Consider the following 15,358-nt stretch of genomic DNA (forward strand, 5'->3'; position numbering starts at 1 on the left):
AATCCCCTCACGCTTCCAATCAATGTACACAGTGCAACTGGCCTAATGCTAACAATCTGATTACACACACTCAGACACAGACTGTTGGTATTGTCCTAAATTACACCCTATTCCCTACATAGTGCCTATAGACACCGGTCAAAAGTAGGGCACTATATTGGGAATAGGGTGACATTTTGGAGGAAACCAATGTCAAAACTCCCTTCCGGTTGGGTCTTAGCAGCAGCCATTGCTGGGACAGCACTAATGAACGGCATTCGTGAGTAACGGAGACCCCAAAACTACATCCTCATGGTGATAAACTCCTTATAAAGTAACTGAATGACACAGAGTAAATAGTCTTCTAGATAGTTCTGGAAAGTATGTGGACACCCCTTCAAATTTGTGAATTCGGCTATTTCAGCCACACCCGTTGCTGACAGGTGTCTAAAATCGAGCACACCGCCATGCAATCTCCATAGACAAACATTGGCAGTAGAATGGCCCATACTGTTGTGGCTGCTTTGTGTGATGTATTGTTGTCTCTACCTTCTTGCCCTTTGTGCTGTTGTCTGTGCCCAATAATGTCTGTACCATGTGTTGTGCTGCTACCATGTTGTTATGTTGCTACCATACTGTGTTGTCATGTGTTGCTGCCTTGCTATGTTGTTGTCTTAGGTCTCTCTTTATGTAGTGTTGTGTTGTCTCTCTTGTTGTGATGTGTGTTTTGTCCTATATTTATATTGTGTTTATAAAAAAATGTTAATCCCAGAGGCCTTTTGCCTTTTGGTAGACCGTCATTGGTAGGCCGTCATTATAAATATGAATTTGTTCTTAACTGACTTGCTTAGTTAAATAAAGGTTAAATAAAAATATATAATACTGAAGAGCTCAGTGTTTTTCAAAGTGGCACCATCATAGGACGCCACCTTTCCAACAAATGAGTTCGGAAAATGTCTGCCCTGCTAGAGCTGCCCCAATCAACTGTAAATGCTGTTATTGTGAAGTGGAAATGTCTAGGAGCAACAACGGCTCAGCCTCGAAGTGGTAGGTCACACAAGCTCACAGAACGGGACCGCTGAGTGCTGAAACGCGGAGCGAGTAAAAATAGTCTGTCCTCGGTTGCAACACTCACTATCGAGTTCCAAACTGCCTCTGGAAGCAATGTCAGCACAAGAACTGTTTGTGAGGAGCTTCATGAAATGGGTTCCATAGCAGAACAGCCGTAAACAAGCCTAAGATCAACATGTGCAATGCCAAGTGTCGGCTGGAGCGGTGTAAAGCTAGCTGGAGCAGTGGAAACCCGTTCTCTGGAGTGATGAATCACGCTTCACCATCTGGCAGTCCGACGGACGAATCTGGGTATAGCGGTGGCCAGGAGAACGCTACCTGCCCGAATGCATAGTGCTAATTGTAAAGTTTGGTGGAGGAGGAATAATGGTCTGTGGCTGTTTCTCATGGTTCGGGCTAGGCCCCTTAGTACCAGTGAAGGGAAAGCTTAACGCTACAGCATACAATGACATTCTAGATGATTCTGTGCTTCCAACTTTGTGGCAACAGTTTGGGGAAGGCCCTTTCCTCTTTCAGCATGACAATTCCCCCGTACACAAAGCGAGGTCCATACAGAAATGGTTTGTCGAGATCGTGTGAATGAACTTGACTGGCCTGCACAGAGCCCTGAACTCAACCCCATCGAACAACTTTGGGATGAATTGGAACGCCAACTGCGAACCAGACCTAATCGCCCAACATCAGCACCAGAACTCACTAATGCTCTTGGCTGGAAACAAGTCCTTGCAGCAATGTTCCAACATCTAGCGGAAAGCCTTCCCAGAAGAGTAGAGGCTGTTATAGCAGCAAAGGGGGGAACAACTCCATACTAACGCCCATGACTTAGGAATAAGATGTTCGACAAGCATGGGTCCACATACTTTGTAACTGGGAGTATCTCGTCTTATAGATAGTTCTGTAAGGTATAATACTCTCTCTGTTTCTACCTTGCTTCCATGACCTTCGCTAGTAAACAAGCCAAAGGGAAGCTCAGTCTATGATTAATCCACAACTTCTTGGTAATCAGTTCTCAGCCCAGCCATCCCCATTCAGCATTTCCCCAACAGCATACAAAGGAAATGGACTGAACAGAGTGATGCTAACGTTGCTACACGATAACACTGACAACATTGTTAGCGCACAGCTGTGCTGTCCAGATGACAGGATCTCTGTTAGCTTCAGATGCTAGCAGGGTACACATACTAGCATGCCTAGGCTAGCTGAGCACTCTTCCAAGTTTGTGATCTGAAGGCAGTCAGTGTCCACACAGTCATCAACAAACAAGCAGATACAGTGGAACAACTCAACTCCCCATGTTCAGTAGCAAAATAATAATTACATTACTAGTGGAACTACAATTGCAAACAAAGAAAGCAGAGGAACACACCCACTGACATATCAATCCAAGACAACCCAAAGCTTCCGCTAAGCTTCACCCTCCTCCACCCACTGTTCTTCCTTGTGTTTCTTTGACAGAAAGGCAGTGTTAGTTTTGCTCTGAGAGAGGAGAGGAAATGCATACCTTGTGAGGGCTGCCTGGCGGTGACGTGGCTGCTGCTGCGTGACAGGACTAGTCCTGGTACGACCAACAACTGAGCTCTCTCACACACACTGGAGAGGAGGGAGAGGGAACGAGAGACAGCGTGCTGGAGAGCACGAGTCCCTCCCTCTCTCTCTCTCTCCCCTGCTACCCTGGTGAGCATTCTGTTCTGTCTTTTGCTCTCTCGTGCACACACAACCCCTCCCTCTCTCCCCCTTGTTTATTCTCTCTCTCCTTTTATCTTCCTGTGTATGCTCTCTCTCTTTCTCAATAGCTCCTTTGGTTTTCCCGCAGTAACTCTGATTCTCTCTAAGAGAGAGCACGCATGCACACACACAAAATCAAAACAACACTGTCTCAGACACCGTGTCTCTGCTCATTCCAAGCCTTTCTGCACCAATAACTGCCAGCAGGCCACCTGATTTGCCCAGCCATCAAAAAGCAAAACCAACACCCCTGCGAGCGACCAATGGAGACACAACAACCGACTCAGACCATCACCATGTTATTCTGTCTCGACTAGGTGTTCAGCCACGCTTCAGCCTCATTAATGCTTCCGTTTTCTCTGTTGCTCTTTTCCATTCACCTACTTAGCTAGGACCTTTCCCCGCAAACCACAGGCCATTCTCTAGTCCCCATTTAGTCTGACAGCTTGAGTCAAAGACCCAGCAGAGAAAACAAGTTAAGATGGGACGATGAGGGGACGATGAGGGGACGATGTCTTAAGTGGTTTCATAAAAACAGTGTGACTCTCCTCTCCTCCCGATACATTTTCATTTGCCAGCAATGAAGTGATCAATGGGGCAACTAAAAAAGCCCAAAAAAGAAGTGAACTTGGAAGAGTGCCAACTGGGTCAAAGGAAAGGCCATTCATTTGGGCTGGTTTCGAGGAGCCTCTGGAGGAGCGGGTGCAGCAGGTAGAGGTACGGTGGAGAGATTCAACCATGGTGAATGCCCTGTTTTATTTTATTATTCTTTAAAGAGGGTCGGAATTTCAAGGAGAAAGGAGACAGATAGTAGGAGCATAGACAGAGGGCCTAACGTGGTCTGGTGTCAGGGGCTTAAGACCACACTGAAAGCCCTGTTTTGAAGTCAGGGTTACACTGAAAGCCATGTTTTGAAGTCAGGGTTACACTGAAGGCCATGTTTTGAAGTCAGGGTTACACTGAAAGCCCTGTTTTGAAGTCAGGGTTACACTGAAGACCCTGTTTTAAAGTCAGGGTTACACTGAAGGCCATGTTTTGAAGTCAGGGTTACACTGAAAGCCCTGTTTTGAAGTCAGGGTTACACTGAAGGCCCTGTTTTAAAGTCAGGGTTACACTGAAGACCCTGGTTTAAAGTCAGGGTTACACTGAAGGCCCTGGTTTAAAGTCAGGGTTACACTGAAGGCCCTGGTTTAAAGTCAGGGTTACACTGAAGGCCCTGGTTTAAAGTCAGGGTTACACTGAAGGCCCTGGTTTAAAGTCAGGGTTACACTGAAGGCCATGTTTTAAAGTCAGGGTTACACTGAAGGCCCTGTTTTAAAGTCAGGGTTACACTGAAGGCCATGTTTTGAAGTCAGGGTTACACTGAAAGCCCTGTTTTGAAGTCAGGGTTACACTGAAGGCCCTGTTTTAAAGTCAGGGTTACACTGAAGGCCCTGGTTTAAAGTCAGGGTTACACTGAAGGCCATGTTTTAAAGTCAGGGTTACACTGAAGGCCCTGTTTTAAAGTCAGGGTTACACTGAAGGCCCTGTTTTAAAGTCAGGGTTACACTGAAGGCCCTGTTTTAAAGTCAGGGTTACACTGAAGGCCATGTTTTGAAGTCAGGGTTACACTGAAGGCCCTGTTTTAAAGTCAGGGTTACACTGAAGGCCCTGGTTTAAAGTCAGGGTTACACTGAAGGCCCTGTTTTAAAGTCAGGGTTACACTGAAGGCCCTGGTTTAAAGTCAGGGTTACACTGAAGGCCCTGTTTTAAAGTCAGGGTTACACTGAAGGCCCTGTTTTGAAGTCAGGGTTACACTGAAGGCCATGTTTTAAAGTCAGGGTTACACTGAAGGCCCTGGTTTAAAGTCAGGGTTACACTGAAGGCCCTGGTTTAAAGTCAGGGTTACACTGAAGACCCTGGTTTAAAGTCAGGGTTACACTGAAGGCCATGTTTTAAAGTCAGGGTTACACTGAAGGCCCTGGTTTAAAGTCAGGGTTACAATGAAGGCCATGTTTTAAAGTCAGGGTTACACTGAAGGCCCTGGTTTAAAGTCAGGGTTACACTGAAGGCCCTGGTTTAAAGTCAGGGTTACACTGAAGGCCCTGTTTTGAAGTCAGGGTTAAACTCCAAGGGTACAGAATGAGGCATCTTATTTTTTCAGGGGGCATCATATGACAAAAACCATCTACATTCCACATAAACTAAATGTGATCACATGGGGAGAAAACTGAGCTATTATTAGACACATTTTGTTTTCCGACTTTTCTACATAGGGCCAGGCTGAACACTAGCTGGCATGATGACACAGGCTGCATCCCATAGGGCCCTGGTCAAAAGTAGTGCACTATATAGGGAATAGAGTACCATTTGTGATGCATCCATAGAAACAACAAGCCTGCATGACTTCCTGTATCTGGCGTGGGTTGTGCCTAGAGAGGAACAGAAGGTGTGAGAGAGAGGGGTCAGACAAGTGGTTGGGATGATAGCCACTTCAATAGATGCTTGCACTCCTTCAGTGGCTTATTGCTGACCTTCCACACGAGCTAAGTAACGCTAGGTGATATAGCTGTTTGCTTCCACAAGGTGTATTTCACGAAAGGTAATTGCACCTTTGAGACCGGGCTGCAAGTATCGTCAACGGACAAACATAGCAAAGCATGGTTGTTTTGAGAGCGGTTTGGAAACCCGCCATCCAGAGATTGGGTCTGGCCATCAACGCTCCAAAAGTGATCTGCTTTAAAAGCCATTCCATTGACCATAACTGTCTCAACTTGAAGACCTCCCAGCATCATTCAGTAGTCTAGTGGCTTCAGCTCAGTGGGCTAACACAATGTTGTGGTGCACAGGAGACCCAGGTTGGAACCCAGTCAGTCTCAAAAGTACCAGAGATGTCATTTTACATCAATAAGGCAAATTCCAGCATAATGACTGGCGCTAGACAGAAACATTTGCATAAATTCCAAAACATTTATTTGGTGGCAAAAACACTAGCGAGCTAAATTTCCACACCCCACCCCTTTAAATCTAGATCAGTGAGGTACACTGTTGAAGAAAAGAAACTGCATGTGATGCTATACAGTCTCATTCACCACCTGCACACAGATACTTTCAGGGCTCCTGAGTGGCGCAGTGGTCTAAGGCACTGTGTCTCAGTGCAAGAGGCGTCACTACAGAGCCTGGTTCAATTCCAGGCTGTATCACAACTGGCCGTGATTGGGAGTCCCATAGGGCGGCACACAATTGGCCCAGCGTCGTCCGGGTTTGGCCGAGGTAGGCAGTCATTGTAAATAAGAATTTGTTCTTAACTGACTTGCCTAGTTAAATAAAGGTTTAATAAAAAAATACTGGTACAGTATAAATTTAGCCTGTTGAGAAGGGTCATGATTCCTGTGAAGAGGGACACAGGCCCTGGGGTTAGGCCTAAGCAGAAAGAAAGTAAGTTGATTTGCACCGCCACAAAACCTAGCCGGTTTCTCACACTCAGGGAGGGAGGAGACAACAGAAGAACAGAGATTTGCCCCTACTAAACTCCAGACAAACAAACATTTCATATTCACCACAACGAGTGATCAGAGGCTCATTTGCAGTATAATACTAACCACTTTAATTAGATTAAAGAACAAATCTGTGCTGAGAACTCCGCTGAACCCGACTTCAAATTACTATGTATAAAGGGATAGTTCACCTCAAATAAAACATTCAAATATTGGGGATATTGACTTGCTTTGGGTTTTGTGCCACACATTCAGCCATAATAACACTGCCTGAGGGAGGCATCCCTAGACAGAGAGAGACATTCAGCCCTAATAACACTGTCTGAGGGAGGCATCCCTAGACAGAGAGACATTCAGCCATAATAACACTGCCTGAGGGAGGCATCCCTAGACAGAGAGAGACATTCAGCCATTATAACACTGCCTGAGGGAGGCATCCCTAGACAGAGAGACATTCAGCCATAATAACACTGCCTGAGGGAGGCATCCCTAGACAGAGAGACATTCAGCCATAATAACACTGCCTGAGGGAGGCATCCCTAGACAGAGAGACATTCAGCCATAATAACACTGCCTGAGGGAGGCATCCCTAGACAGAGAGACATTCAGCCATAATAACACTGCCTGAGGGAGGCATCCCTAGACAGAGAGAGACATTCAGCCCTAATAACACTGCCTGAGGGAGGCATCCCTAGACAGAGAGACATTCAGCCCTAATAACACTGCCTGAGGGAGGCATCCCTAGACAGAGAGAGACATTCAGCCCTAATAACACTGCCTGAGGGAGGCATCCCTAGACAGAGAGACATTCAGCCATAATAACACTGCCTGAGGGAGGCATCCCTAGACAGAGAGACATTCAGCCCTAATAACACTGCCTGAGGGAGGCATCCCTAGACAGAGAGACATTCAGCCATAATAACACTGTCTGAGGGAGGCATCCCTAGACAGAGAGACATTCAGCCATAATAACACTGCCTGAGGGAGGCATCCCTAGACAGAGAGACATTCAGCCATAATAACACTGCCTGAGGGAGGCATCCCTAGACAGAGAGACATTCAGCCATAATAACACTGCCTGAGGGAGGCATCCCTAGACAGAGAGACATTCAGCCCTAATAACACTGCCTGAGGGAGGCATCCCTAGACAGAGAGACATTCAGCCCTAATAACACTGCCTGAGGGAGGCATCCCTAGACAGAGAGACATTCAGCCATAATAACACTGCCTGAGGGAGGCATCCCTAGACAGAGAGACATTCAGCCATAATAACACTGCCTGAGGGAGGCATCCCTAGACAGAGAGACATTCAGCCCTAATAACACTGTCTGAGGGAGGCATCACTAGACAGAGAGAGACATTCAGCCATAATAACACTGCCTGAGGGAGGCATCCCTAGACAGAGAGACATTCAGCCATAATAACACTGCCTGAGGGAGGCATCACTAGACAGAGAGAGACATTCAGCCATTATAACACTGCCTGAGGGAGGCATCCCTAGACAGAGAGACATTCAGCCATAATAACACTGCCTGAGGGAGGCATCCCTAGACAGAGAGACATTCAGCCATAATAACACTGCCTGAGGGAGGCATCCCTAGACAGAGAGACATTCAGCCATAATAACACTGCCTGAGGGAGGCATCCCTAGACAGAGAGACATTCAGCCCTAATAACACTGTCTGAGGGAGGCATCCCTAGACAGAGAGACATTCAGCCATAATAACACTGCCTGAGGGAGGCATCCCTAGACAGAGAGAGACATTCAGCCATAATAACACTGTCTGAGGGAGGCATCCCTAGACAGAGAGACATTCAGCCATAATAACACTGCCTGAGGGAGGCATCCCTAGACAGAGAGAACATTCAGCCATAATAACACTGCCTGAGGGAGGCATCCCTAGACAGAGAGAGACATTCAGCCATAATAACACTGTCTGAGGGAGGCATCCCTAGACAGAGAGACATTCAGCCATAATAACACTGTCTGAGGGAGGCCAGCCGGGTATTAGGCCTCTGACAAATATACAGATATACATACATATACAGAGATACAGATACAGATATATATATATATAGATGGGATTTTGGGGGGTTTTGTCAGACTGCCACAGTCAAACTGAATGGACAGTGGTGGGAAAAACATTGCAAAAATGCCCGTTTTCGATCCCACTCAGATAAAAATGCCCCTCTTTTATTGGGTTGTCTTTTTGATAATTCAGGGCGTGGCGAGGGCGTCCAGAGTTACTGTTCCGTGTCAGATGAAAAGGACCAGAGGAGGGGGCTCTTACCCTGTCCATTCTCATGCTGAGAGACATCTACAGCATCAACCAATCAATTAGGGCTGTGTTGTGCCCTATATAACTGTAGAATTAGACCTGTTGTCAACCAATCAATTATGGCTGTGTTGTGCCCTATATAACTGTAGAATTAGACCTGTTGTCAACCAATCAATTAGGGCTGTGTTGTGCCCTATATAACTGTAGAATTAGACCTGTTGTCAACCAATCAATTAGGGCTGTGTTGTGCCCTATATAACTGTAGAATTAGACCTGTTGTCAACCAATCAATTAGGGCTGTGTTGTGCCCTATATAACTGTAGAATTAGACCTGTTGTCAACCAATCAATTAGGGCTGTGTTGTGCCCTATATAACTGTAGAATTAGACCTGTTGTCAACCAATCAATTAGGGCTGTGTTGTGCCCTATATAACTGTAGAATTAGACCTGTTGTCAACCAATCAATTAGGGCTGCGTTGTGCCCTATATAACTGTAGAATTAGACCTGTTGTCAACCAATCAATTAGGGCTGCGTTGTGCCCTATATAACTGTAGAATTAGACCTGTTGTCAACCAATCAATTAGGGCTGCGTTGTGCCCTATATAACTGTAGAATTAGACCTGTTGTCAACCAATCAATTAGGGCTGCGTTGTGCCCTATATAACTGTAGAATTAGATCTGTTGTCAACCAATCAATTAGGGCTGCGTTGTGCCCTATATAACTGTAGAATTAGACCTGTTGTCAACCAATCAATTAGGGCTGCGTTGTGCCCTATATAACTGTAGAATTAGATATGTTGTCAACCAATCAATTAGGGCTGCGTTGTGCCCTATATAACTGTAGAATTAGACCTGTTGTCAACCAATCAATTAGGGCTGTGTTGTGCCCTATATAACTGTAGAATTAGACCTGTTGTCAACCAATCAATTAGGGCTGTGTTGTGCCCTATATAACTGTAGAATTAGACCTGTTGTCAACCAATCAATTAGGGCTGTGGTGTGCCCTATATAACTGTAGAATTAGATCTGTTGTCAACCAATCAATTAGGGCTGTGGTGTGCCCTATATAACTGTAGAATTAGATCTGTTGTCAACCAATCAATTAGGGCTGTGTTGTGCCCTATATAACTGTAGAATTAGATCTGTTGTCAACCAATCAATTAGGGCTGTGTTGTGCCCTATATAACTGTAGAATTAGACCTGTTGTCAACCAATCAATTAGGGCTGTGTTGTGCCCTATATAACTGTAGAATTAGACCTGTTGTCAACCAATCAATTAGGGCTGTGTTGTGCCCTATATAACTGTAGAATTAGATCTGTTGTCAACCAATCAATTAGGGCTGTGTTGTGCCCTATATAACTGTAGAATTAGACCTGTTGTCAACCAATCAATTAGGGCTGTGTTGTGCCCTATATAACTGTAGAATTAGACCTGTTGTCAACCAATCAATTAGGGCTGTGTTGTGCCCTATATAACTGTAGAATTAGATCTGTTGTCAACCAATCAATTAGGGCTGTGTTGTGCCCTATATAACTGTAGAATTAGATCTGTTGTCAACCAATCAATTAGGGCTGTGTTGTGCCCTATATAACTGTAGAATTAGATCTGTTGTCAACCAATCAATTAGGGCTGTGTTGTGCCCTATATAACTGTAGAATTAGATCTGTTGTCAACCAATCAATTAGGGCTGTGTTGTGCCCTATATAACTGTAGAATTAGACCTGTTGTCAACCAATCAATTAGGGCTGTGTTGTGCCCTATATAACTGTAGAATTAGACCTGTTGTCAACCAATCAATTAGGGCTGTGTTGTGCCCTATATAACTGTAGAATTAGACCTGTTGTCAACCAATCAATTAGGGCTGTGTTGTGCCCTATATAACTGTAGAATTAGACCTGTTGTCAACCAATCAATTAGGGCTGTGTTGTGCCCTATATAACTGTAGAATTAGATCTGTTGTCAACCAATCAATTAGGGCTGTGTTGTGCCCTATATAACTGTAGAATTAGATCTGTTGTCAACCAATCAATTAGGGCTGTGGTGTGCCCTATATAACTGTAGAATTAGACCTGTTGTCAACCAATCAATTAGGGCTGCGTTGTGCCCTATATAACTGTAGAATTAGACCTGTTGTCAACCAATCAATTAGGGCTGCGTTGTGCCCTATATAACTGTAGAATTAGATCTGTTGTCAACCAATCAATTAGGGCTGCGTTGTGCCCTATATAACTGTAGAATTAGATATGTTGTCAACCAATCAATTAGGGCTGCGTTGTGCCCTATATAACTGTAGAATTAGATATGTTGTCAACCAATCAATTAGGGCTGCGTTGTGCCCTATATAACTGTAGAATTAGACCTGTTGTCAACCAATCAATTAGGGCTGTGTTGTGCCCTATATAACTGTAGAATTAGACCTGTTGTCAACCAATCAATTAGGGCTGTGTTGTGCCCTATATAACTGTAGAATTAGACCTGTTGTCAACCAATCAATTAGGGCTGTGTTGTGCCCTATATAACTGTAGAATTAGATCTGTTGTCAACCAATCAATTAGGGCTGTGTTGTGCCCTATATAACTGTAGAATTAGACCTGTTGTCAACCAATCAATTAGGGCTGTGTTGTGCCCTATATAACTGTAGAATTAGATCTGTTGTCAACCAATCAATTAGGGCTGTGTTGTGCCCTATATAACTGTAGAATTAGACCTGTTGTCAACCAATCAATTAGGGCTGTGTTGTGCCCTATATAACTGTAGAATTAGATCTGTTGTCAACCAATCAATTAGGGCTGTGTTGTGCCCTATATAACTGTAGAATTAGATCTGTTGTCAACCAATCAATTAGGGCTGTGTTGTGCCCTATATAACTGTAGAATTAGACCTGTTGTCAACCAATCAATTAGGGCTGTGTTGTGCCCTATATAACTGTAGAATTAGACCTGTTGTCAACCAATCAATTAGGGCTGTGTTGTGCCCTATATAACTGTAGAATTAGATCTGTTGTCAACCAATCAATTAGGGCTGTGTTGTGCCCTATATAACTGTAGAATTAGACCTGTTGTCAACCAATCAATTAGGGCTGTGTTGTGCCCTATATAACTGTAGTATTAGACCTGTTGTCAACCAATCAATTAGGGCTGTGTTGTGCCCTATATAACTGTAGAATTAGATCTGTTGTCAACCAATCAATTAGGGCTGTGTTGTGCCCTATATAACTGTAGAATTAGACCTGTTGTCAACCAATCAATTAGGGCTGTGTTGTGCCCTATATAACTGTAGAATTAGACCTGTTGTCAACCAATCAATTAGGGCTGTGTTGTGCCCTATATAACTGTAGAATTAGACCTGTTGTCAACCAATCAATTAGGGCTGTGTTGTGCCCTATATAACTGTAGAATTAGACCTGTTGTCAACCAATCAATTAGGGCTGTGTTGTGCCCTATATAACTGTAGAATTAGACCTGTTGTCAACCAATCAATTAGGGCTGTGTTGTGCCCTATATAACTGTAGAATTAGATCTGTTGTCAACCAGGGAAGAGACATCAAGAGGCCTTTCTTATGGACTCTTCCTCTCTTTCAATGTTACAAACAGAGAAGAAAACTTTCCTTTCTTCTTCTGTTCACCATCATGGGAAGACCTTTATTACTCAAACTACTGGTACTGCAGTAGGAGTGTGTGTGTGTGTGTGTGTGTGTGTGTGTGTGTGTGTGTGTGTGTGTCAGGTCTAGTATAAGTGACTAAGGGAAGCAGCCTAATAGAAGATGCTGGAAGTGGTCTGTCAGAAACTGGACTCCAGCCCAGACCACTGAAAGCCTTCAATAAACTGTTCCTTACTGTGCAGATCATTTGGGACAGTCTGTTGGAGCCAATCCCAGCTACCCTGATCTTTGTTTTTGTGTTGGCTGCTAATCCCTCTCATGTTTCAGTAAACAACAGCAAGAAACGCCATCCACAATAAACCCACTGGTGAGTCTTGCACAGTCATGCCACAACAGCAGCTCTTGTCATTTGTGGACCGTAGGAACACACTTCGTCAGCATCACAGTCTCAGGAGACCATTCAGAGAAACTCCCACACTGAAATATTCCAACAATTAAAGTCTAACCTGCTCCCTCATTAGCTGATTGTCTTCCCTGTGGCTCAGTTGGTAGAGCATGGTGTTTGCAACGCCAGCATGGTGTGTGCAACGCCAGGGTTGTGGGTTCGATTCCCACGGGGGGCCAGTACAAAAAAAATCCATGAAATGAAATGTATGCATTCACTACTGTAAGTCGCTCTGGATAAGAGCGTCTGCTAAATGACAAAAAAAAATTACAAATATAATAATAAATGATTGGAATAGAAAGGATATCTGCCCCAAATGGCACCCTATTCCCTATATAGTGCACTACTTTGGCCGATAGGGCTCTGGTCTAAAGTACTGCTCCATCAGGAATAGGGTGTCATTTGGGACGAAGACAGGGTTTTTTTATTTATTTTTGGGGGGTACTTTTTACCCCCTTTTTCTCCCCAATTTCGGTAGTTACAGTCTTGTCCCATACGGATTCGGGAGAGCTGGCGACCGAAGTCAGTGTGCAGGCGCCTGGCCTCCAAAAGGAGTCGCTAGAGCGCGATGGGACGAGGACATCCCAGCCAGCCAAACCCTCCCTTAACCCGGACGACGCTGTGCCGCCTCATGAGTCTCCCGGTCGCGGCCGGCTGCAACACAGCCCGGGATGGAACCCGGATCTGTAGTGACGCCTCCAGCGCCTTAGACCGCTGCGCCAGTCAGGAGGCTCAGACAGAGTCTTTGTCCTGTTACTGTATAATCCCACTGATGCCAGTGTGTTAAACCCCTGAGGAGAGACAGCCTGTTCTGTCATCACAGGAGTCATCTGGAGTTAATTGCCTTCACATCCGCTGCAAGAAAAGCCAACGAGGATTATGATTAAATTGAGATACTGTTTCTCCAATAGCAGAAGGCTGAGGGCTGAGCCATAAGGCCTAAAAATCATAGCTCCATTTTTGTTTTTATGTATAGGCGATTCCCGATATATATCTCGATTTTTTTAAACGTTCTCTCTAGATAAGCCTTGATGCACAATTAAAGGTCAAAACACTGCATTTCAAACATGCAGCAATAATCGAATGAATTCAGATCACTGATCTGTCGATGAAAATGACTTATGTACCCAGAATCATTAACAACTTACATCCACTAATAATGACTCACTTATTGTAGCAGGCTGCAGAGTACACACAGCAGGAGGAGGGGGCTTGGTGTCTGTGGAGTGGGAAGGTGACAGTACACACAGCAGGAGGAGGAAGGGGTTGGTGTCTGTGGAGTGGGAAGGTGACAGTACACACAGCAGGAGGAGGAAGGGGTTGGTGTCTGTGGAGTGGGAAGGTGACACAGTACACACAGCAGGAGGAGGAGGGGTTGGTGTCTGTGGAGTGGGAAGGTGACAGTACACACAGCAGGAGGAGGAGGGGTTGGTGTCTGTGGAGTGGGAAGGTGACAGTACACACAGCAGGAGGAGGAGGGGTTGGTGTCTGTGGAGTGGGAAGGTGACAGTACACACAGCAGGAGGAGGAGGGGTTGGTGTCTGTGGAGTGGGAAGGTAACAGTACACACAGCAGGAGGAGGAGGGGTTGGTGTCTGTGGAGTGGGAAGGTGACAGTACACACAGCAGGAGGAGGAGGGGTTGGTGTCTGTGGAGTGGGAAGGTGACAGTACACACAGCAGGAGGAGGAGGGGTTGGTGTCTGTGGAGTGGGAAGGTAACACAGTACACACAGCAGGAGGAGGAGGGGTTGGTGTCTGTGGAGTGGGAAGGTGACACGTACACACAGCAGGAGGAGGAGGAGGGGTTGGTGTCTGTGGAGTGGGAAGGTGACAGTACACACAGCAGGAGGAGGAGGGGTTGGTGTCTGTGGAGTGGGAAGGTGACACTACACACAGCAGGAGGAGGAGGGGTTGGTGTCTGTGGAGTGGGAAGGTGCACAGTACACACAGCAGGAGGAGGAGGGGTTGGTGTCTGTGGAGTGGGAAGGTGACAGTACACACAGCAGGAGGAGGAGGGGTTGGTGTCTGTGGAGTGGGAAGGTGACACAGTACACACAGCAGGAGGAGGAGGGGTTGGTGTCTGTGGAGTGGGAAGGTGACAGTACACACAGCAGGAGGAGGAGGGGTTGGTGTCTGTGGAGTGGGAAGGTGACAGTACACACAGCAGGAGGAGGAAGGGGTTGGTGTCTGTGGAGTGGGAAGGTGACACAGTACACACAGCAGGAGGAGGAGGGGTTGGTGTCTGTGGAGTGGGAAGGTGACAGTACACACAGCAGGAGGAGGAGGGGTTGGTGTCTGTGGAGTGGGAAGGTGACAGTACACACAGCAGGAGGAGGAGGGGTTGGTGTCTGTGGAGTGGGAAGGTGACAGTACACACAGCAGGAGGAGGAGGGGTTGGTGTCTGTGGAGTGGGAAGGTGACGAGGCACACAGCAGGAGGAGGAGGGGTTGGTGTCTGTGGAGTGGGAAGGTGACAGTACACACAGCAGGAGGAGGAGGGGTTGGTGTCTGTGGAGTGGGAAGGTGACAGTACACACAGCAGGAGGAGGAGGGGTTGGTGTCTGTGGAGTGGGAAGGTGACAGTACACACAGCAGGAGGAGGAGGGGTTGGTGTCTGTGGAGTGGGAAGGTGACAGTACACACAGCAGGAGGAGGAGGGGTTGGTGTCTGTGGAGTGGGAAGGTGACAGTACAGACAGCAGGAGGAGGAGGGGTTGGTGTCCGGAGTGGGAAGGTAACAGTACACACAGCAGGAGGAGGAGGGGTTGGTGTCTGTGGAGTG

The 15,358-nt window shown here is 46.1% G+C and overlaps 1 protein-coding gene across 5 annotated transcripts in view; it reads right to left on the reverse strand.

The window, feature by feature from the left end:
* LOC106609678 (oxysterol-binding protein-related protein 8) overlaps window positions 1–15,358 on the reverse strand; it is a 164,427-nt gene that overhangs the window by 110,956 nt on the left and 38,113 nt on the right. The window contains exon 1 of one of the 5 annotated variants that reach the window (XM_045722313.1): window positions 2,552–2,787. The exons of 3 other annotated variants lie outside the window; for them this stretch is intronic. In XM_045722313.1, coding sequence (XP_045578269.1) covers window positions 2,552–2,732 — 181 coding nt within the window. In that variant the 5' untranslated portion in view covers window positions 2,733–2,787. Of the gene's footprint in view, window positions 1–2,551; window positions 2,788–15,358 lie in introns of those variants that run through there. One more of the 5 variants, XM_045722317.1, reaches the window with a different exon arrangement.

Source organism: Salmo salar, chromosome ssa07 (assembly GCF_905237065.1).
Source record: "Salmo salar chromosome ssa07, Ssal_v3.1, whole genome shotgun sequence".
Lineage (NCBI taxonomy): Eukaryota > Metazoa > Chordata > Actinopteri > Salmoniformes > Salmonidae > Salmo > Salmo salar.